Source organism: Cucumis melo, chromosome 9 (genome assembly GCF_025177605.1).
Source record: "Cucumis melo cultivar AY chromosome 9, USDA_Cmelo_AY_1.0, whole genome shotgun sequence".
NCBI lineage: Eukaryota > Viridiplantae > Streptophyta > Magnoliopsida > Cucurbitales > Cucurbitaceae > Cucumis > Cucumis melo.
In genome coordinates this window covers 4,671,442-4,695,313 of record NC_066865.1, presented here as the reverse complement: position 1 = coordinate 4,695,313, position 23,872 = coordinate 4,671,442, and the positions used below count along the sequence as shown (strand labels likewise).

Genomic DNA, 23,872 nt, shown 5'->3' with positions numbered 1-23,872 from the left:
TTGAAATATAATAATAATAATAATAATAATAATAATAATAATAATAATAATGATATTATTATTATTGAAATATAATAATAATAATAATAATAATAATAATAATAATAATAATAATAATAATAATAATAATAATGTATAATAATAATAATAATAATAATGTATAATAATAATAATAATAATAATAATAATAATAATAATAATAATAATAATAATAATAATAATGTATAATAATAATAATGTATAATAATAATAATAATGTATAATAATAATAATAATAATAATATATAATTATAATAATAATAATTATTATTATTACGGTAATAATAATAATCATCATAATAATAATAATAATAATAATAATAATAATAATAATAATAATAATAATAATAATAATAATAATAATAATAATAATAATAATAATAATAATAATAATAATAATAATAATAATAACAATGCTAATAATAATAACAATAACAGTAATGGAAGGTCTGATGGAGTTATTCATATTGAACAGCTAATTAAATATGTCGTTGCGACCTGAAGATTTAGTTATTCTTGAACCCGGTAATCACGGAGATAGTGATATAGATGTAGAAATTGACGAACTATTTGGTAATGAAGAAAATATGGAAGAAGAGAATGAAAGGATCCCTTCTGAGATATTTACACAGATAGATTGGGATATTACGAATTCTGTTTGTGAACAAGGGTCTACGTTGGGAAATAGAGATGAATTTGTAGACACATCATGTTTAATTCAGAAGGGAATGTTATTTGACTGCAAGGAAGATCTTCAATTAGCCGTAAAAAAGTACTGTGTCACCCAACACTACGAAATTGTTGTAGTCGAATCGAACCAAAATATTTGGTCTGTTCGATGCAAACAATGGAGTAATGGTTGCAACTGGAGGTTACGTGGAAGTAGGCGTAAAAGCCACGGATTGTTTGAGATCAGTCGACTGGAAGGAGAGCACTCGTGTCTGTACTCAAACCTAACACAAGATCACTCACAACTAGATTCTAATTTTATGAGTATTCAAATTCAAAACATAGTCAGAGCTGATCCTAGTGTTACTGTGTCTGTGCTCATGGAAATGATAAAACAACAGTATGGTTACACGGTTAAATACAGACGGGTGTGGCAAGCGAAGAGGAAAGCTTTGGTTGCTGTTTTTGGTGATTGGGACAAATCGTACAATGAGCTCCCGTACTGGTTGAGTGCCGTTGTACATTATAATCCAGGAACTCGAGTTGATTGGTTTTTTCTTCCATCTGATGTACCTGGGACAACCATATTTGGACGCGTTTTCTGGGCATTTGGTCCTGCAATAGAAGGGTTCAAATATTGTAGGCCATTAATTCAAATCGACGGAACCCATTTGTATGGAAAGTATAAAGGGAAAATGTTAACTGCCCTATCTATCGATGCAAATGGTCATATATTTCCTCTTGCATTTGCTATTGTGGAAGGGGAAAACGCGTCCAGTTGGTCATGGTTTCTTTATGCATTGCGCCAGTACGTTACTGATCGAGATGGCATTTGCTTGATCTCCGACAGGCATAGGGGCATTCTTTCTGCCATTAATAATGAGGAGATAGGTTGGAGTGAACCACGAGCATTCCATCGATATTGTCTTCGTCATGTTGCTAGCAACTTCAATAATAAATACAAATCGAAGCAACTAAAAGATTTGGTGTTTAGGGCAGGTAATCAACACCAAAGGCGCAAATTTATAAGAAACATGAAAGAAATAAAACAACTGAACCCAGAGTGTCTTGAATTCTTTGAAGATATTGATTTACAAAAATGGACACAGTCTCACGATAATGGGTATCGATATGGGTGGATGACAAGCAACGCAGCTGAATGTATGAATGGGGTATTTAAAGGAGCTCGTATGTTACCCATGACATCTTTGGTTAGATTAACATTTTATCGCACAATTCTGTATTTTGAACGCCGAAGAGCTGAGATAAGTGAAGCAGTTGACCGTGGCGAAGTTTATACAGAATATGCGATGAAAAAGCTAAAAAAATGGGAAACACGGGCTTCTGCACATTCAGTGACATCCATTGATAGAGAAACCCAGACGTTTGAGGTTCACACGGGTATGAGTATGATTTCTCCATATAAAGGCCAGCACACACAGGTTGTGAGTTTGATGGAAGGGACCTGTTCGTGCAACAAGTGGCAATCTTTTAAGATACCATGCTCCCATGTAATTGCAGTTTGTAATTACATGCACTTGACGTATGCAGCATACATTGATGAATGCTACTTGTTGTCGAACTTCAAACAATGTTATGCCGGTCGATTCCATCCAATCCAACACCCAGATTATTGGCCTGAGTTGTCATTCACCGAAGTTCGCCCAAATGCAGACTTACTTAAAGGACCCGGTCGACCGAGAACAACAAGGATCCATAATGAAATGGATTGGAAAGAGTCTGGTCAATCACTCAGATGCACTATCTGTAAAGTCGAAGGACACAACAGACGTACCTGTCCTCAACGTGCATCTTCTTCTTCAAGACACTAATTTTAGGATGTATTATAGGATTTTATGATGTAATTGTTTGATGATGCAATTGTTTGATGTAAATGCTTCTATGTAATTTCAGAAAGCTTTAATGAACTACTTCTGTATTTTTATATATACATTTGGGTATACTTTCATAATAAATGTAAATTAGGGTTTACTGTATACTTTTGTTTTACTGCAATTACATAATGGTCTTGCTTTTCTTCTTCGTGTAATTAATGACATTATTTTTTATATTATTTGCAGAATGGATCCTGGTCCAGTTGATGATAGCCATCTATATCTACAGGCGACCCATAGATCACAGAGCATATGGGATACCTCCTCCACCGTCATCTTGAGTTGTCGGAGGAGAGAGGCAGCGTCTCAGCGCACCATCCCCTTCGACCAGCGTATTGCACCCTACTTAGAGGCTGCTGGATTCCTCGGGGTTTCCCAGGCTGCTGTATGTTTCTTCAATTCTTATTTGATTTTGACCAGGCCGGTACGTATGCGTGGGGCGCTGCGACTCTCGCATGGTTATATAGGGAACTCTGTCGAGCGAGTAATGCACAGTCCTTAGAGATCGCTGGCCCATTGATGTTGCTACAAGTATGGGCATACGACAGATTCTCCATTATAGCTCCACAGAGAACGTTGCAGCATTCAGATGGTCGACCTTTGAGTTTCAGGTACTATTTAATATATATGTTGTTTTTTTAATAGAATTTGCACTATCTATAATTTATTAATTGTTTATTTCACAAATTAGATGGAGCGGTGTTCAAGCTGCATCTGAACAGTCAGGGAACATGTTGCTCATATATCGATGGACATTTGATCGGCTGAGTCGGTCTCAGGTTAAATATTAACCAAATGTTCTATAATTTTATTTTTTGTTGACTACTGACGTTTGTTTTTTGAATAGATTAATTGGACACCATACACGCCCGACATTATGGCATCTCTTCCTGTTAGATGTCAGAGTGGTCAAGCGGTTTGGACTTACGTGGGTCCATTGATTTGTTTCCATCTCGTCGAGAAACATCAACCAGATCGCGTATTGCGACAGTTTAATATGTTACAAACGCCACCAGCGATTAGCTACACAGATCAGAGGTTGCATCAAATAGATTTAAGGGGTAAACATGATCAAGATTGGCGTCGGATTCATGCGGAACATATCGGAGTGTGGAATTCGCGATATGATTTTCGGGTTGAAGCACCTACTACAAGCGAACCGACGGTATCAGAGAACTATTTTGTTTGGTATAGGTCGATTACCAGACGCTTTATCACCCAAGAGGGAGCTTTCTATCATTGCATGGTAAGGATTTAATATGCTTTGTTTTATACATTTAATCAAAATAAAACAATAATTTGGTTTGTATTACTTGCAATCTTTCAGTATGATTTTGTTGACGAAGTACAAACTTTCTCCGTGGAACACGATATAGAAGCTTTAGGGCAAATATGTGATAGAACCACAGAGCGCGTAGATCAGATTATTCAACAGACTCGACGACTTACTGTTGCTGACACAGATCGTAGACGCATGCGACGTAGACGACGACGGCAAGGCGATGATGTCGTAGAGGGTGATGAGGATAATTAAAAGTTTGTAAATTAATTTTGAATTCTTGTTAATTTCAATTAAAAATGTATAAGACATTGTTAATTAATTTTTTAAATGTCTAACCTTTTTATAAGTATGGTAGTTTTTTACTAAGAAATTTGACTACAAACTCTTGAAAACTTACACATTTAGTACACAAACAATTTATCTGGATTCAATTGAAATTTATAACATATCGTTTACACCGAAATTATATTAAAATCTTCATAAAGGAAACTAACACAAGTATTTGCTAAACATAATTTGAGTTGTCATCCAATAATAATTCTAATAATAATAATAATAATAATAATAATATTGATAAAAATAATAATAACATAATAATACTAATAATAATAATAACAATAATAATAATTACAATAATAATAATAATATATACTAATAATGATAATAATAATAATAATAATAACAACACTAAACATAATAGTAGTAATAATAATAATAATAATAAAAATTAAATAACAACATACTATTAAAGCACAGAAGTCGTGTACCGGGTACACGACTTCTTGCCACGTTGGACGGCACTTGGACGGTCAACAAGTCCAAGCTGATGTGGAAGTCGTGTACCCCGTACACGACTTCCATGGAAATCGTGTACGAGGTACACGATTTCATGGTAAATCGTGTACCTCATACACGATTTCCTTCCAAAAATTCCAGATTCACTCTATTTTTGACAATAGTTTGCCCCATCACCCTATTTTTGCAATTTCTTTTCACCTCACCCTATTTTTGTCAATAATTTCAAAAAATACCATATTTCTACAAAATACCCAGAATAATAAAATATAAAATGATATTACAACAATATTAAATAAAATGTTATTACTTTAATATATTCAATTAGAAAAATTATATAATATCCGGTACTAAGTTATAAATTAACTAGAAGTTTAATTTTTTTAAAAAAATTGATATATTAAAACAAACATAAATCTTATACGTTTTCTTCTTGATAAAGATCAAAATGATTAGATCAAATTATAACGATAAAATATGTAAGATTTTGTTTAAAATTCAACAACCACCTAATTAAATTAGAAGTATATCCATTAAAATTGGAAACCCAGTAAAAAGATCATCAAAGTTTTACTTTAAAACTTTTATATTTATGTCACAAATAAGCATGAACTTTTCTCAAAATCTGTAATAAAATAAAACAAATTGTCAATATCTTAGTATATGTATTTGAAGATATTTTCAACCTAGGATCATTTAAACGATTTTAAACAGTTATTCTATGGAGAATATAAGTAATGAAAAAATTATAAAAATATATTTTTATTTTAACTCTGAAATAAACAGTTCAAAATCAAACTAAACATAGCATTAATTTCATGTTATTATTTTGTTTTCATTTGCTATTATATAATAACGAAGATTTAAGCAATTGTGGTGAGGATAATCCATTTTAGAAAGCATCCATTTTTGCATATTTCTTTTAATTTACTATAGGATAAAAATTAATTAAATAATTTTTTATAAATTTAATTAGATAATTTAGAGGATAGATTTGAACGAATTTGAAAAAAGAAATTGTCTTAAGGAGTAAAACAAGAACAAGGATGAAAGAGTGAAGAATTAGGAAAATAAATTTTTTTTTAAAAAAAATGATCATATGATCATCCCTCTTCTGTATTCTCAGAGAATCACCAAATACTTATAATAATAAAATAAAAGAACCATTAATCTCTCTTCGAATACAATTCAAATTAAACCCATCTCATTAATCTCATTCAATTTTAAAAAAGTAACAATCTTAGAACACAAACAACCCAACAACACCCGAAATCCCAGCAACGGCCGCAACCGACACTTTCACCAAAGAACCACCACTGGGCGCCGGAGAATCTGCGGGTGAATCAGCTGGCGCATCAGCAGCGGCATCGCTTGCAGGTCCGGCAGCCGGTCCAGTTGGGGAAGGTGGAGATGACACTTCGGCATCGGATGCAGGGGCTCCAGCAGGGGCTCCAGCAGGGGCCACAGTGGAAGAAGACTCATCGCCAGCAGGGGAAGAAGCAGGGCCACCGGCAACAGGGCTGTCAGCTTCAGGGGCTCCACCCTTAGCTGCAGGGGCTGAAGCAGCTCCTTTGGGAGCACCTGCGGCGGAAGGAGTGACGGCGATCGGGGCGTCGGCGGCGGCGGCAGGAGCCTTGGAAGGAGCAGCTGCGGGAGTTTTTCCATCATCGGAGGGTTCAAGGTCAGCGGCCTTAGGGGAGGAGGCGGGGGAGGAGGCGGGGGAGGCGGCGGGGGCTTCGGCGGCAGAGACAATGCCAATGACGGCGGCGGAGAAGAGAAGGGCAAGGAGAATGAATTGACGGGCCATTGTTGGGGATTTGAGATGGGGAAATTGAATTGAAAAGAGAGAATTAGAGAACAAAGAAGAAGAAAAATGCAAAAACAGAAGAAGTTATTTTTTATTTAGGATTCTGAAGGTTGCAGAAATTCTCTAATGAATATAGAGAAAGACTGCAAGACCAGAGAATGAGTTTGAAGGAAGGAAGATGAAGGGTATTTAAAGGGGTTGAGGAAGAGGGTGGAGGATTCAATTTGAGGTTGAGAGTGTCGGGCGGGGTTTGGCGTCTCTTACGGCGTCCAGAACTCAACTGTCTTCTCTACAATATGGCGGGAGAGAAATGAGCAAATTATAGTTTTCTTTAGCATCTCAGCTTCCCCCCACGTGTTATGCTTAAGAAACAATAATAATAATAATTTCGGAAAATTACTTATTCTGTCCCTAAAACAATTTTTTTTAGTAGTATTACAAATAAAGTATATGAAAATTTTGTGCTAAAAAATATATAAAATTTTAAATGAGGGAAAAAAAAAAGGTACCTCCTATTTCTAATGTTATTTTTAAATTTAAATTTGTAACACAAAAAATACTTCAATAATATTTTGAACTAAGTAAGTGTTCCAAACTTCGAATTTAGGCTTAGCTACGTGTGTTCGTGAAAATTAAAGAATTGAAACGATACATTTTGAAATTTCAAAAGACTAAATGCATCTATTTTCAAAATCTTAACTCGAAAGATAATTTTTCCTAAAATAACTAATTTATAATTTTATACGAGTAGTTGCAAATATAATAATTATATTAAAAATAATTAAGTATATGGTAACATTTTAAAAAAATTGTAAATATAGCAAAATCTGTCAAAAACTATCGATGATAGGAGTCTATCACGAATAGATTATATAACAAATGTTGGTCTATCACTCATAAACTATAAGAGTCTATCAGCAATAGAAGTTTATCATTGATAGACTTTACTATACTTATAATTTTTTAAAAATATTGCTACATACTTAATAATTATTTTAAAAATTGATATCATTATAATTACCCTAATTTATATGATATCATCAAATATTTTATACATTTATTTTTTCTTAATGATATTTTATAAGAGAACATAAGTGTTGCTTGATTGTACAAGTGCAACCTATTTAGCTATCCAATTAAAATATTTTAAGACAAATATTTTTTGAAAAGATAAATTACGATTATTGAATGTATGATAGGCTACTCTTGTAATTGTATATAAATATATATTCTTTCTATTAGAAAAAGAAAACTAAATTTAACAAGGAATTATTCATTCTAAGAAAGTAGAGGTTTGAGTCACATACTTTCCTGTCTTTCTTTTATTTATATTTTAATACAACAAGAGTAAGCACAAAAAAAAAAAAAAAGTAGAGAAATTCTATTGAAAGACTATTAGATAAATTAAAAGATTATATAACGAGCCACAAACATAGAAAACTACTCGATCGAAACAAGGAGTATTGATGGGAAAGATTCATTATCCCTCCAAAATTTTAATTGTAAGATAGAACGCTGAAACACCTTAAACCCACATACTTAATCTAACTCAAATAAAATATTTAGGACGGAATATAGAAGGTTGAACATAACAGAACAAGTGATTTTGACTTGAAGCATTGGAAGATGATGAGTTAATTGGAAAATGATGGTAGTTTTGAAAGGAAAAAAAAAGCCTTATTCAGTGAAATAAAGGTAGTTTTCTTTTGTGTTTAGTTGTTCTTGAAGTCTAAAATGCTTATTTGAGGCACCCACAAATTAATTTCATTACTTTTTCTTTTATTACAAAACCATTTCCTTTATTTTCAAATAAATATATAATATCGCTATTTTCTATAATTATTAATTAGAACTATGTACTTTTGGACGTATTTCATAAACTTAGATATACAAATTGAAATAAAACTCACGTAATGTAAAATGTAATGTACGTTACAAGAAAATATTAAAATAGAAATATATGCATGGACCTTTAGCATAATTATAAGTAAAAATTAGAAAAAATGTGGATGTCTACCTATAAAATTTGTTAGCGAAATATAAAAGAAAAATAAGAGAGATACTTTCAACGAAGTTGACAAAATCAAATGAATAAGGAGATCAAATAAACAAAAATTAGAAAGATCAAGAGATCATAGACAAAGAAAATTCATGTTTCAAAGAGCTACAAAACGAGGAAAAACCTAAAAGAAAAGAAACATACCCCAAATTTTTTTAACATAACTTAGTCTATTTGTAGAGATTTTAAATATAGAATTTTATCATATTATATCATACATTTTCTTTTGTTTAATTTTCTTAAGCAATATTAAATTTAGATTTGGCAAGATGACATGAAAATATGAAAAAAAAGATAAATAATCGGGAGTATTTTCAAATATAGCGTAATGAATCAAAATATTTATAAAATATAGTAAACTTGAATAAATATAAATAAACTTTTACGAGTATGTACAAGTATATTTAATAGAATGTATATTATTGATAAAATATGGGATTTTGTATATATTTTCATCAAACTTTTTCCCTTTCAATAAATTGTCGAAGACTAAAATAATTAGTTTGAAATATCTAATGCTCTTCTTGAAAACTCGGTTTAGTCCAGTTCGGATCGGTGAAAACCCGATAATTCGAATCGGTGTTCGACCCGGATTCTGAACCCCAAATCCATTACCCACTCGTAGATAGGCTGCTGGCGGCGACCGCCGATCAAATTGGAACTTGGAGAGTAAAACATGGCGGAAGAATCCACGCCGGAACCTGGATCAAATCGCTCGTATTCTTCCGTCACCGGTGGCCGGACTAAGGAGGAATGCGAGGATATGATTCGTAGAAGTCTCCGAAGTATGAATTACAACTATATTCTTTCCAGTTCATTCGTTTCCTCAACATCTGGGACCCCCAACATATTTTCGGGGTTTAGGGTTTTAGGACTTTCGTTAATTTCCTGTTTATTTGAAAAATTAGAACTTCCTGTCTTATTCTCACGGGTCATTCAATCTATTTCTGCGTCTCTCAGCTCCGATGGTGAAGTTCTTGATGGAGCACTTGGAGAAATCTGGATGTGGGATTGGGGATAGGTTTATTAAGGCTGTTCATTGCGAGAAGCAGATCAGCGGTGGTTATGTTCGTGGTGAAGGGGTAATTATAATCTCCTCTCTTTGTTTCTGCATATGGTTTTAAATGAATACTTGAAGTTTTACCTTATCATTCAGAATGAATAAACAAAATTTGCATCGTTAAAAAAGAATGGGGAGGAAGAAACTGTTGAACACTGATTTCTTTGTTGTGCCCTGTTTTTTGGTTTTAGATAATGGTGTGTAGTAATCACATGAACATTCAAGATGAGGTGAACCAAGTAGTAATTCATGAGCTTATTCATGCTTTTGATGATTGTCGAGCTGCAAACTTGGATTGGGCTAATTGTACTCATCATGCTTGCAGTGAGGTATGCATCTGCATTTAGCCATTTAACCATTTCTTTCCACAAATTGAGTCTTTTCCCCCCTAGATTTACATTATTTTGTTTTGGGATTTTCTAACGTATATACATTTTGAATTTAGATTCGTGCTGGACATTTAAGTGGTGATTGCCACTATAAACGAGAACTATTGCGAGGTTTCATGAAATTACGAGGCCACGAGCAAGTATGATTTTCTTTCACTTCCTTTTTGGAAATAACATAGTAGTCTTACCTCTTATTGGCATCTAAAAATGAGCGTGAGTTTGTAGTCCATGATATCTCAAATTTGAGTTCTTTGACACTGTTCATAGTCTCTTGCTTAAATAGGTGACCAACATCCATGAAGTATGATTAGAGTTGTGATAAATATTTGCCGGTGGATCAAGGACTAATGAACATGAATCACTTGGAAGTTGTAAAATTTTTTGTACCTTTTGAGCTAATTTCTTTGCACTCTGCTGATAGATAAGTTACACGGTTACATTTCTCAAGTTTTTATGTTACATTAAAGAACTTTTCTCATGGTAGAACTTAAAAACTGTGTACGCTCATGCTAACTTGAATCTGATCTTGGCAATGAATATAATTGTATAAATGTTTTCAGTCATTCTCATGTTTTAACTTTTGGCTTGGAATCTTAAGTCACAATAAGTATTTTGATGCTCAAGTATTCACATTTCCTCGGCCCTCTGCTAAACTAGCTTAATTTTTTTTATATCCAAATGGTTTCTAAACTAGCTTAAATAAGAAGAGTGAGAATGAAAGTCCTCTTTTTTGGATAGGAAAAGATTTTAATGATTTCATTGATAGAGAATAGAAGTTCCTCAGGAAGAAACATAATATTAGCAGGATCTTTTAGGAACACTTATCTTGAAGGCATGTGTGGATTGAGTTCATTTCTGTTTTCCCTCACTGGCTAATGTTTGGAAGAAACCTAGGTTTACGCAACTCTAAAACTAAAAGGTGCAATTGGGGGACTATTATAAGTCGTCTTGGTTATATGTAGGAGAGTGGCGATGGACCGGTGACCTAACCATGTGTGGGATGTGTGATGATCAGCAATTTTTATTCTTTCTTCTAACAAAACCTGCTCTCACATTTTTCTTTCCTTCTTCATCCATGAACATTAGGTGAACTACATTCCATTGAGCTCTTTTCGATAAGTTTCCATTGACTTCTTTCTTTTTTATAGGAATGTGTGAGAAGAAGAGTCATGAAATCACTGACGGCTAATCCTTACTGCCCAGAACCTGCTGCAAAAGATGCCATGGAAGCTGTATGGGATATTTGTTATAATGATACACAGCCATTTGATAGAGCTCCCTAAAACTTGGAATATCGTCATTTCATCTACCAAGAACAAAGCAGCCACTGCTCCTAATTTAATGGTGCTGTGCCAAAATGAACAACAGGTTTTCTTCCCAAGTTTTGGATTGCTTACATTTTGGAGAGAATTTATTTGCCTCGAGCAGTTTGATCGTAATCGATCGATGATTTTATTCCGTTATAGACATTCCCATTTTTGTTGCTTCTGATTCCATACCCATTTATAATAGATAAACTTATTGGATAATACATCTAAATGTGTTGAAGCAAATAAAACATGATTTAGCTCATCTTTTAAAAGTACCTTCATGAATAGGTTTAACATGTGTAAAAACAGTATTCCATTTTTCATTTGGGAAAATATCAATTTTTATTTCTTGAACTCCCATAAATATATCAATTTAATCATTAAACTTTTATAAGTATATTAATTTAAACTTTTAACTTTCATATTTACATCTAAATTGATACTCGTAAAAGTTTGGGGTTTAAATTATTGATACAATTATTATTTTGAGATTTAAATTAATATAACTTCAAAGTTAAAAGATTTAAATTGGTATTAGTTACTAGGTGTAAATATTAGGTATAAATTGATATTTACGCTTCTCATGTTGTTAGTAATAAGTTATTCAAAAGTCTACGGGAAATAGTAGTAATCTAAAATTTTGTATGATATTCACAAATACTCACAATTTTTCTAATAGTAAAATTGTTGAAAATATTACAAAATATCACAAATACTCACCATTTTTTAATGATAAAATTATTGAAAATATTACAAAAATAATAAAAAAGGTTCCCTTGAATTTGAAATTGTATTCTGAACAAAGAACTTAAATTTCATTATTAAGAACAATGTATTTGAAAGTATAGTAAACTAATATATAAACATTACTTTTACTTTATTAATATTAGAATTAATGCACATGTTTTATTTTCTTTTGGAATTTAACTACAAATTTGGAGCCTTAATCAATCATCGAAGTTTTTCTTTTTCTTTTTTTGTTTATCTTTCTGGAAGGTCCCCTCTCATTAAATCCCTATTTGCTCTAATGTGTCTTTCATCCTTATTGGCAATGCCAAGTGGAATAAGGGCATGTGCTTATTGACAAAGACCCACTAAAGGATAATCATACATATCTTTTCTTCATCAAAATCTATCCAAAATTTAACAATCGTGTCTCTTATTGGTCACATCGTTCAAGAGGGGTTACATAAAAATATTCTAACCTTTGCAAAACTTACAAGTTACGTTATAAGGAATATGGCTCCTACATCTTTCATTTTATCTGTTGTCAATTTGTTGATGGTTAAGTTTATTTGGATCATAAATAAATTGGGAAGGATAGTAACTAAATCATCCCAAAATTTAAAGTAAGTAAGCAAAGTGTAAGATAAAATAGGGTTTCTATATGTAGTATGTGTAGCAAAAAATTTCTATTCCTTAGCTTGTTTTTACCCTAATTTGTTTATGGTTTTTCATGTAGTTATTCTCTCAATCTTCATCTTCTTTATTATGCTCAATCTATCCTAACATCAATCTTCTTATATTTGATGACAATTCTTTTAGGTTCATAAACTCTACTAGTTGTACCATAATCTAATGTTACACAAATACAACTCATGCAACTTACCTTTTGTACCAAACAATTTTGTTTTGTTTTTATTTTTTAAATCATAGACTCCAGACTTAAATATGGTTTATGAATCTCAAGCTTTCATGTATAACTTTGTTCCAACACACTCATTCGAGAAAAGGAATCAAGATTTTAATTTCATTAAAGCATGAACTTTAACTCAACCGATTGTAACATATCATCTTTGATTATAACATTCAAAATGATGAATTCAACCATCTTTGAAATAAAAATGAGAACGATGAAATGAAAATTTGTTTAATCGAACCGCTTCATGGATAATCGAGAAAATAGAGTTTTCTTATATAACTTTGATTACAAAAGAACAAAAAGCTCAAATTTAAATTTTGTGTTTTATATTTTCAATATTTTGCTTTGAGGTTTGTAAATATTTATTGAAAGTGTTTGTCATCAATAAATTTATATGCTATATGATATGTTTAAAGTTTGAGTTTTCATATTTTAAATATTTTGTTTCAAAGTTCATAAATACTCATTATTGTAGTTTTGTCACTAAATTTGTATGTTATAGTCAAAGTAACACATTTTAAGTGATCTATTGATATTGGATTTGATTCACATGACATAAAAAACAATATGTGTGATCATATATGACGCCATCTCATGCAATATTTTCTCTTTAAGAAATACAGTGCATGACCATATAACAAATTTAGAACACGTCAAATTAAAAACAAATAAAATAAGCGCACAAGTTTAAGGAATCAAATTTATTTTTAATCTAGCAAAATAATAATTTTAGTAATAAAGCATAATATATAATAAGATCTTGAATTTTAGTTCCCTGCCTCATCTAATTTAAATTCAAATGTATGAAATTAGTCACTCATATTTGCTATTTATAACACATCAATTAGTAAGTGTTCACAAGTTCGAAACTTTAAATCATAAAATATACTTTATAAGTCATAAAAGGGTAAAATTGATATTTCATGTATATATACTTTGTTATAAATTTTAAGTTAGGAGACCAAATTTATTATCTTGTAAAGTTTAAAAAGTAAAATAAGAAATTTAAAAGTAAACAATAATATTACTAGATGAACTTGATAGAAATTTATACACACAAACAACTGTCTCAAAAGTTAACATTCCAAGTCTCCTTATAGAAATGAGTAGTAATCGGAAATGATGAAATAGAAAAAGGTGCTTTATAGATCTCATTTCTAATCTTCATTACCAACCACCATTAATTTGTAATCATTCCATATTTTAGGAAGAAAAATATGTAAATCAAACGAGAAAAGTACCAAAGTTCCATAACCAAAGAATTGGCGCCAGATTTGAGTTGGGTTGTGATTGTCTTCGTCGAATTTGAAGATACCATTTCCATGTTCATGAAGCAGCTTCCTATTTTTAGTTTTCCAATCAAAATGATATCATGTCTTCCATAATTCTTACTGTTTAGCTTTAGTACAGCGATTATGGCTTTTGAGCTTTGAATAATCAAGATATAAAATGTGTTAACGAAAAATAAAAAAAAATCTGATTTTGGATCGTGTAGAACAGAGCATAGAGTGGATCGCCAGATTTAACATAATGCACAGATGCGCTTTGTTTCTCACGAAACGTGTATGGCAACTCCGCCCCTTTGAGCCTTTTCAATCTCCAAATTTCTCTTTATATTCTATTTCTTCTTTCTCCCTTCTAATTCTCTCCACCCCTTCTTCCCATTTTCTTTCTCCTTTTCTCCATTCTCTCTCTCCTTCTTCTTCCATGGCACCCGGAATCGAAGCTTTACAGCGTTCTTCAAATGGGGGTTCTGTTAGACCCGATTCCCATTTATCCGATGATGGGGTTTCTTCCAAATTCAAAGTTACTGTCGTTGGAAGTGGTAATTGGGGTAGTGTTGCAGCCAAACTCATCGCTTCTAATGCCGCTAGGCTCAGCTGTTTCCATGGTATCTTACTATTTTCTTTAACTTGTTCTGGAATCTTTGATTTGTTTTGTTATTTGTTCCTGGATTTCGATATTCCCCTTTTTGTATTATGAGTTATCGGTTTTTGAGTGATGAGTTTTCTTTTTTTTCTTTTTGTTTCATCTCTGTTGGATTTCAGATGAGGTTAGAATGTGGGTGTATGAGGAGACTTTGCCTACTGGTGAGAAGTTAACTGATGTTATCAATCGCAACAATGTAATGTTCTGTTGATTCTGTTAAGACTCTTTTCCATTTTAGAAAGTTTAGAGCATTTTAGATTGTGATTCTTGGATCTTTATTAACAGGAGAATGTTAAATATCTCCCTGGTATAAAGCTTGGGAAGAATGTTATAGCAGACCCAGACCTTGAAAATGCAGGTATTTTTATATAAGTTCTACTGATTTTGTTGATCTCATTTAAATCTTGCTGAGTTTAACATGGTGAATCTGTTGTGGATTGTTGTGACTCTAATGGGTTGAAATCTCAGTGAAGGATGCTAATATGTTGGTGTTTGTTACTCCTCATCAATTTGTGGAGGGGATATGCAAGAGACTGGTTGGAAAGATAAGGGGAGATGTGGAAGCTATTTCCCTCATTAAAGGAATGGAGGTGAAGAAGGAAGGTCCATGCATGATTTCTTCCCTCATCTCTCAGGAATTGGGAATCAATTGTTGTGTTCTTATGGGAGCCAATATAGCAAACGAGGTGCTCATACAAATTCAAAATCTTAGACAACAATTTTATTTTTCTAATTTTCTACTTTTGAAAATTGTGTTTAGTACTGTTTTCTTTGATTTTTTAAAAGTATTCTTACAGAAACAAGTATTTGAGGATTGTGTTTTTAGATTTCAAATTTTGTTTGAACACATTTGAAATTAGCTTGGAACAAAATAAAATTAAAAAAAAAAAAAACTGTTGGTAAACAAATATTATTTTCAAAATAGAAAACTAAAATCTTGTTGTTCTAACCTAAGTTCGCTTGCTTGATTTCAAATTTTTTGAGCAATTTTTTGTTCTGTTTTAACATTATCGCACTGTACACTACATGCAGATTGCTGTAGAGAAATTTAGTGAAGCAACAGTGGGATACAGGGAGAACATGAGAGAGATAGCTGAAAAATGGGTTCAACTTTTCACGACTCCCTATTTTGTTGTTACACCTGTAAGAACAGTTTCATGACCTTATATATATTATTTAAGCAATCTTTGTCAATCTCAATTATGAAGAATTTGATACTGTTCAATGCTAATATATGACACAGAAATTACGTCCAAAACTAGGTTTTATTCCTGTTTTGGTTCTTGAGTTTTGTAATTATTTCGTTTTGGTCCCTCACATGCAAATGTTCTGTTCAATCCTTCCGCTTCTAAATTTTATTATTTAGTCTCTAATCAGTACATAAAAACCATTTTAGTCCTTAAGACTAATTTTGCATGAATCGTTTGACAAGAAACCCAAATCTATTTTGGAAACCTGATATAAGTACTTGTGTTCTGATATATAAATAAAAGTTATGCATATGTCAAATCATTATTAGAAAAAATTACGAGGACTGAAATGGTTTTTAGGTGAAGTTTAGAGGCTTGGAATAAAAGTTTATGGATTATAACTTGATTTGAATGGGACTGTACACTTTCGTGCAAAATATTGAAAGAAAAATTGCACCTCATCTTCTTTCAAGTAATAGAATCAAATAGTAGCTGTATTTAAAATTGACTAGTGATAGGCTTTCTTATTATCCTTCTAATTGTGAGGTATTTAAAGGTCCAAGATGTTGAAGGAGTTGAGATGTGTGGAACCCTTAAAAATGTTGTGGCTTTAGCAGCAGGTTAATCATCAACCTTTATCATTTGGCTTCACTTTTTCTGTTTATTGAGAACATCATTTAAATTTTTTTATATCGACAGGTTTTGTTGATGGTTTGGAAATGGGAAATAACACAAAGGTACAAAATTAGTTCTAAATAAATTTAAAAGGTAACTTACATGGTTACATGTTCACTATATCTTTTGACTGTTTTCATTTGATTGGCTAGGCTGCAATTATGAGAATTGGTCTGAGGGAAATGAGAATGATTTCCAAGCTTCTGTTTTCATCTGTCAAGGATAGTACTTTCTTTGAGAGTTGCGGAGTAGCTGATTTGATTACAACGTGCTGTAAGGACACATTCTTCATTATTTTTGTTCTTCTTCATGTACTTTCTTTCTCTGTCTCATTCAGTAGAACTAATGTGTATTTGACAGTGGGAGGAAGAAACAGGAAGGTGGCAGCAGCTTTTGCCATGAATGGAGGAAAAAGGTTAATATTGCTATTCTGAAACTTGTATTTTCAAATATGGATGCCATGAGTCGGCATTGCTCATATAACTTTGCCTTCTCTCATGTAGGTCCTTTGATGAACTTGAAGCAGAAATGCTGCAAGGCCAAAAATTGCAGGTTTTTATTTCACATTGACATTATTGACTAAAAGCATCGTTAAATGAACCAATAGCTCATTCTGCATATTTATTTAGATATTTTTAGAGGAAATAAAAGGTAATAGGACAAAACGGGGAAGAAGAATGCTCGTCTGTTTCTTGCTAGAATAACCTTCAACTCCCCGATAATAAACAAACTCACTGATCATACCAGTGAAAATGCACCAGATCTCATAAAAACGAACGTTAGAACTGAAGACCAACTTTCATGTGATAGTGTACATTCTAAAACCTAATGGCGCAGCTGTGTCAAAATAAACATTGTAGTTATAGTGTCGTGTAAAGTTCCTTGTACTATCTCCTAACAGCTAATGCTACATTTTAAAGGGTGTGTCCACTGCAAAGGAGATGTATGAGGTTCTGAACCACCGTGGGTGGCTGGAGCTGTTTCCATTGTTTGCATCAGTCCACGAGATCTGTACCGGACATCTCTCACCGTCAGCCATCGTTGAATATAGCGAGCGCAAACCCAACTTCTCTGTTATTGATGGTCATGCTCAGTAATTTTAACAAGACTGGCTCACTATTCCAGATGGTAGTATGTTCATGAAGGTAGGGTAGCATCGTTTTTGTATACTGAAGAAAGAAATTGAGAAAGTCAGTCAATGTCATACTGAAATTTGCTTCCATCTTTAGAAGTACAACAAACGATTGGCAAGTTGGTTGCAGCATGTGAGAGATTGAAATTGTTTCCTGAGGCTGCTGAGATTCTCAAAACTTGTCACTTTTAACAGTTTCAAATGTTCAAATGAATCTCCTATTTTGTTAGAAGACAAGATTGGTTAGTGTTGTGTAACTTTAGGCTGTCATATGGAAACATATCATAAAATCAAAATCTGTAAGTCTCTCTCTTAATGGAAATAGATGTTATATGCCATATCAAACTTCTTTTTGATTCACTCTCTAACCTTAGGATAGAACAGTTTATTAGGATTATTGTTCCGGGCATACAGGAACTCATTTATCATTGAAAGAGCGATAGTTTTTTACCATAATTATCTATATTTATAATTATTTTAAAATGTTATTATACGCTTAATTATTATATATCAAAAATCCATCTAGATGGTTATTTGGTTACAACAAATCTCTGATGGAATTGATTTTGTTGGAGCATTCAATATTGGTACTGAAGAGAGAGAATGGTTTAATGGAAACAAGAACAAACAAGACACTGTCCTTTTTCTCATTTCACAATAGTTAATTTAAAACTTCCAAAAGGGTAAACTACACATCTTAAGGATCATAAATCATACATAGAAACAGAGAAGAAAAAGTAAAACAAAGAACTTGGAAATTGTTACAAATCCCCTTCCTGTTCCTTGAAACAACTTTGCTATACCCATCAATTATCCAGTGTGTATTCTGTCAAGCCGATCGACGCTCTTTCTTGCTCGTTCCAGCTGGTGATCAACACTTTTTCTTGACTTCTCATGACAATCAACACTCCTACGTGACCTTTGTTTATGGTCGACCGACATTCTCACTTTTTCTAATTTATCTGTATTACCGTATTGGTTCTTCATTTTTTCAGGCCTATCAGTGCTTTGCCTTGGTTTCTCTCGCCTATCTGTGCTCTTCCTCGAAACTTCAAAAAACTCTACACTCCTTCGAGGTTTCTCAATCTGATCCGTGCTCTTCCTGGAACTGTACCTCTGGGATGGGGATTTCTCCACTGTTGATATGAACTTTTTCAAGTGCTTGATATACTCAGGATAGAGCTCCAAATCACAATGGTTTCCTCCTTTAATCCACAATGGTTCATACTTTTCTTTACATAGTTCCCAAAGTTGCTTACCATGTGAGCAATCAACCACATCATCTGAAGTTCCCTGGTAAAAGAGACAAAAAATGACCAAATAAAAAACAGTAGTAATTTATTTCTTTACAAAATTATATCTATTTTCGCAAGTGACAAAGGTAGGGCTTGTGAGTAGGAAAAAGATGGGTTTGTTTGGTAACTAGCTTCAATGCATTATTTTTAGTGTTTAGAACAAAGTTGAGTGAAAACATGATAGGACAATTATATTTTTCTAAGAAGTTTCTTTATCTGATTTTCCTTGTTCTCATAAACGAGGATAGAAAAGTCTGGTTTCTTTAGAAGTCATGGATTTATGAAAATGATTTCAATATGGACAAGCACAGTAGTTTACCATAATACGAAAACAATAATATTAAACTATTTTGGAAATAGTTTAATAAACAAGCCATAAGCTAAAGGAAATAAAACAAAAGGTTATAATTAGATATAAACTAGCTCAACTCTCCCATGTGAATTAAACGCATGAGACAACTAATTTGTATCGATATAATTTACAGGTATAAGGTAAGATAACTATGGAAATACGTAACAGGATCCTTACGTGGATGATAAGAACAGGGCAATCAACCAAGGGAATTTTGTCAATGTTCTGCAAAAAAAAAAAAAAAAAAAGAAAACAGCAAACATTAGCACGTGAAGGATGCATATAAATAAATAAATACGTGTACACACTACACATTAAGATCATAGTTGAAATAAAATGGCTTATTTCACCTTATAAATGTCGAACCAATACGAACGCTTGACTGGATACATGACTCTTAAACCAGAAAGTATTGGACTATGAAGAATTACAGCTCTTAAGAGAGGCAGCCGCGCTGCAAGATCCAAAGTGGGGCCACTTCCAACTGATTGACCATATAAAATGATATCTTCCTGCTTAATACCATAACTTTCTTCAAGACACTTGTATACAGCTTCAATATCTGCATATGTATTCTGCTCAGTTGGCTGCAATGTAGAAGAGCCATTGGAACCTTGGATTAGAATCCATACTAACATCACTAACAATCTCAATTCAATCTAAATCTCTTACGTCCAACACACCTTTCCAGATGATTGTCCATACCCTGAATAGTCATACCTGCACATATTGCCACACTTATTTTAGGATTCTATAGCGTTTTTTTCTAAAGTAATCAACCGTTTCATACATGAGAAATTAAAGCACTGTAAGCATCGATTATGATAGGGGAATGGTCACAAATCTTGCAAACTAATTCAGGCATAATATGTATCATTTTGCAGAATGTCCAAAATCAAAAGTTGAAAACCAACCTATGATTTCTGATGAGAAGGGAAAGCCTGGACCCTGGAAAGAACTATTATTCCTAGAGTTCTATAAGTAAACAACATGTCATTGTCTTTTCTTTTTCTGTGAAACAGCTGCAATGTAAGATACTGCTGTATATTCACACCTACAGTGAAGATTAATTGATTATGCACCAGAAATGAGATCAACTGTCGAGCAATCTAGAAATGGTAAGCTTGATGCCAATAAGAAGTCATCAGCTCTTAATATTCTATGAGAAATACTGATGACAGAGTCATAGACATCCGCTCAAACAAAACCCCTATTCAATCCATGAATCATCAGTCTATGCATCAGATAAGATTTCCCGCACTAATTCAATTCAAGAGCTGAATTCGAAGCATCAACCCTTAGGTTGATCACGTAAGAACGCTATTAAAACTGATTAAATTCAGCACTCATAAACTTTCTATCAGACACAATCACAGTTAAGTTTCGAGTTCCTAAAGAACTATGCCGAAATTGAAGAAATAGTAAGATGTTTATGCAATTCAGTTAATACAAATCCAAAAATTGACCTGACAAGGAAAGTAACAAAATAAGAAGAGAACAGAGCAATACCCCATGAGGTTAACTCGAAGATGAATGCTTAATTCAATGAAAAGCTCATACATCTGACCCAGATCAGCAGCGTTTCCATGAGAATATAGCAAAGTCGAGGTCGCCATAGGGTAACGAATGAAAACAGCAACAATCTCAGTACCACGACGAGTAGGCAACTTAAGGATCTCAACGTTTTCACGATGAGGAAAAGGCGTAAGAAGCAAAAGACCCGTATATTCATCGTTAACAAGTTTGTAAGAAGGCGGGTTCGGCGGGAAAAAAGCTAATTTCGCCGCCATGGACGAAGTAACACCACCCATTTTTCTGGGTCCGCCGCCACTATGAATCTCTCCCCCTCAATCGATTACACGAACAAACAAACAACACCCATGTGTTGAAAAATCAAAAAAAGAAAAAAGATGAAATTTTAACGAAACCCTTTCATCTGTCGGCGAGAAATCAATGGGCGATCGACATTACAGGGAATTGGGATTTGCTTTTACAAACATTCGGTAAGGAAAAAGAGAAGAACAGAGATCGAGGTTTAAATGGTGGGTCAGAGAAAAGAGCGTGGACCAGTGGACCTTAAAGCTTCAAAGGCGTAGATGATACGAAAGAAGAGAAAATTTTGATGAGCTTTCTTCTTGTTCTTCTTCTTCACTGAAATTGTGATAATCACGGCGTTTCTTTTTCTTACTGAAACTTCAATTCTTCATCTTTTTGAGAGAGGAAGAGAGAAAATTTCGAAAGCCATTGTTGAATTGAATTGTTTGTAACTTTGTAATGATCATTTTGATTCTAAGCTATAACTTCAACAACATTTATCTTTATCTTTGATTTTTAGTTATTTTGATTGATTTTGTTCATTACTATTAACCTTAATCTTGGATTAACATGAACTTAAAACCTCATAGATCTTCTTCACGTGGCTTAAAATAATCCCTTGCGTTGTCATGTGGGGTTTCTTTGATTATAGCAATTAAATTAGAATTTCTCAACCTATTTAATACCCCTATCTATTTAAGCAATAATTGTATATTTACATCAAATCAATTCATTTTCACCGTTGCATTCAATCCATGATTCAACACTTTCATTTTTCCACTTTTTCTTCGCTTCCTCGGTTTTCCAATCTTTAGAACTACCATTTCTTTTAGCTGGGAGTGAAAGATTTAAATTGGAGACTAACTTCGTGTCTTAATCATCACTATCTCATTTGGATTATGTTTATTTTGATCTAAAACTAAAACTAACAATGGTAAGACTTACCTGAAACTAGAAACAGAACTTTAAGATCTATTATATCAAAATTGTATTTTAATAGTTGATCGGGGATTTCTGAGTTTAAGTTTTAATACGTATAAAGTAAATGATAATTTACATAAATTTAACAAAAACAAAAAATATTTAAGATCGTTTAAATATGATATGATCTAAACGATCGTTCACCATAGTCTACAAGATCGTTTAAATTTAAAGTTTTTTCCAATCGTTTAAAACAAACTACATGATCATATTGGCATGATAAAAATGATAACTACCATAATTAACACGATCGTTTGATTTGAAGTTTTTAAAGATTATTTACATTGGAATATACAATTACTTGCCATAATAAACACAATCGTTTTTCATGATTTTGTCAGATCAATACAAACTCTTAAATTTGAAGTTTTTTTTATTATTAAAAAGAATTACATAATCAATATTTTATTAATTTGTTATATATTTTTTTGAAAAAAATCCTAAAGCAAAATAAGTTAATTTGAGTGTAGAAAGAGAAATTATGAGTACTTACCAAATTTATATAAATAATGATTTTGTTTCCTTTTTAGAGTTCAAATTAGTCTCTGTTTTTTCATCATTTAAAGAAGTTTCCCACTTATTCAAGATATATTTTTTTAATCGAGCCTTTTCACATTCAATCATTTTGTTGTTTTGTTGAGTTTTGAAGAAAGATTTTGATTTTGAGAAGTTCGAAATTTTGTAAAATTTGTTACGTGATCTTGAAATTTTTTGGTATTGTTTGGTTGAGAAAGTTGGTATAAAAATGAGATACGAGTACATGAGCATATTCCGGTCTTGTTTCAAATTGGTTCTTTTCCAACTCAAATATTGTTTAGTGTTGAAAATTACATATATGTCCAAACATGTTAATTTCCAATTACTTATAGCTATACTTTATTATATATATATATTTTAAATATTTCTACACTTAATTGATTTTTTCTTTTCTTTTTAGATTTTACATATGCTCAAGTGTTTGGACTATCTTACACAACAATAAATTAATCTCACAAGATAATTTGCCTATCCTATAATATTTAAGTGTAAAAGTTTCTCGTCAGTGTCGTAAATTGGTTTAGAGTATTTAGGGTTGAGGAGAGGGAATATTGATCATTGATATCAGTTTGTTAGGGGAGATTTGAAGAAACAGATATCCAAACCAAAATGGAGGTCCATGGGACACTATCAACCAAAGCTTTCAATTGGATAACTTAGCTTAGAGAACAAAGGTGAAAATCCCATTTCATTTCTTGAAAAATTTATTTATATTGCTCACTCTTGGTATTTAACATTGACATTCTTTTTAGAAAAATATCTTTGATATCTTTAATTTCATCTTATCAATCGGACATGTATCCTTCTAACTATACCATACATCGAAGAAAAATCAAAATCCAAAACTCAAAGATAGTACAAGGATTTGAGCCTTTGAAAGGTTTTGAAGGAATTGGATTCCAAGTGGAATGGTTAGAATCCTCCCATAGTTGTCAAGCTAATTCTTTAAGAGAGGCTATCAATCTCACTTCCACTATTGATGTTGTTATTATTTATTTACTCCTGTAGATTCTTAGAGA

General features: G+C 32.4%; 5 protein-coding genes across 6 annotated transcripts; 3 read left to right on the top strand and 2 right to left on the bottom strand.

The window, feature by feature from the left end:
* The first annotated feature begins 524 nt into the window (after positions 1-524).
* On the top strand, positions 525-2,540 carry LOC127151014 (uncharacterized). Its single transcript, XM_051090225.1, has one exon. The coding sequence runs from the start codon at positions 525-527 to the stop codon at positions 2,538-2,540; it is 2,016 nt and encodes a 671-aa protein (XP_050946182.1).
* A 3,380-nt stretch (positions 2,541-5,920) lies between these two features.
* Positions 5,921-6,487, bottom strand: LOC103498187 (uncharacterized). The gene has a single exon (XM_008460704.2). It carries the CDS (start codon positions 6,485-6,487, stop codon positions 5,921-5,923), a length of 567 nt encoding a protein of 188 aa, XP_008458926.1.
* Positions 6,488-9,077: 2,590 nt separating this feature from the next.
* On the top strand, positions 9,078-11,526 carry LOC103498128 (mitochondrial inner membrane protease ATP23). Its single transcript, XM_008460625.3, has 5 exons — positions 9,078-9,331; positions 9,507-9,628; positions 9,798-9,935; positions 10,052-10,135; positions 11,144-11,526. The coding sequence occupies exons 1-5, from the start codon at positions 9,223-9,225 to the stop codon at positions 11,276-11,278; spliced, it is 588 nt and encodes a 195-aa protein (XP_008458847.1). The 5' UTR covers positions 9,078-9,222; the 3' UTR covers positions 11,279-11,526.
* A 2,608-nt stretch (positions 11,527-14,134) lies between these two features.
* On the top strand, positions 14,135-18,233 carry LOC103498126 (glycerol-3-phosphate dehydrogenase [NAD(+)]). Of its 2 annotated transcripts, XM_008460624.3 has the most exons (12): positions 14,135-14,838; positions 14,996-15,072; positions 15,162-15,234; positions 15,345-15,562; positions 15,909-16,019; positions 16,623-16,686; positions 16,766-16,803; positions 16,894-17,014; positions 17,102-17,156; positions 17,245-17,293; positions 17,662-17,886; positions 17,971-18,233. In XM_008460624.3, the coding sequence occupies exons 1-11, from the start codon at positions 14,478-14,480 to the stop codon at positions 17,836-17,838; spliced, it is 1,344 nt and encodes a 447-aa protein (XP_008458846.1). In that variant the 5' UTR covers positions 14,135-14,477; the 3' UTR covers positions 17,839-17,886; positions 17,971-18,233. The 2 variants fall into 2 exon arrangements, with proteins under 2 accessions (XP_008458846.1, XP_008458845.1); XM_008460623.3 differs by having other exon boundaries at positions 17,662-18,233.
* Positions 18,234-18,480: 247 nt separating this feature from the next.
* LOC103498125 (uncharacterized) lies at positions 18,481-21,830 on the bottom strand. The gene is made up of 5 exons (XM_008460622.3): positions 21,030-21,830; positions 20,204-20,240; positions 19,871-20,107; positions 19,698-19,745; positions 18,481-19,166 (listed from the first exon to the last, which is right to left on the bottom strand). Exons 1-5 carry the CDS (start codon positions 21,329-21,331, stop codon positions 18,684-18,686), a joined length of 1,107 nt encoding a protein of 368 aa, XP_008458844.1. The 5' UTR covers positions 21,332-21,830; the 3' UTR covers positions 18,481-18,683.
* Positions 21,831-23,872: the final 2,042 nt, after the last annotated feature.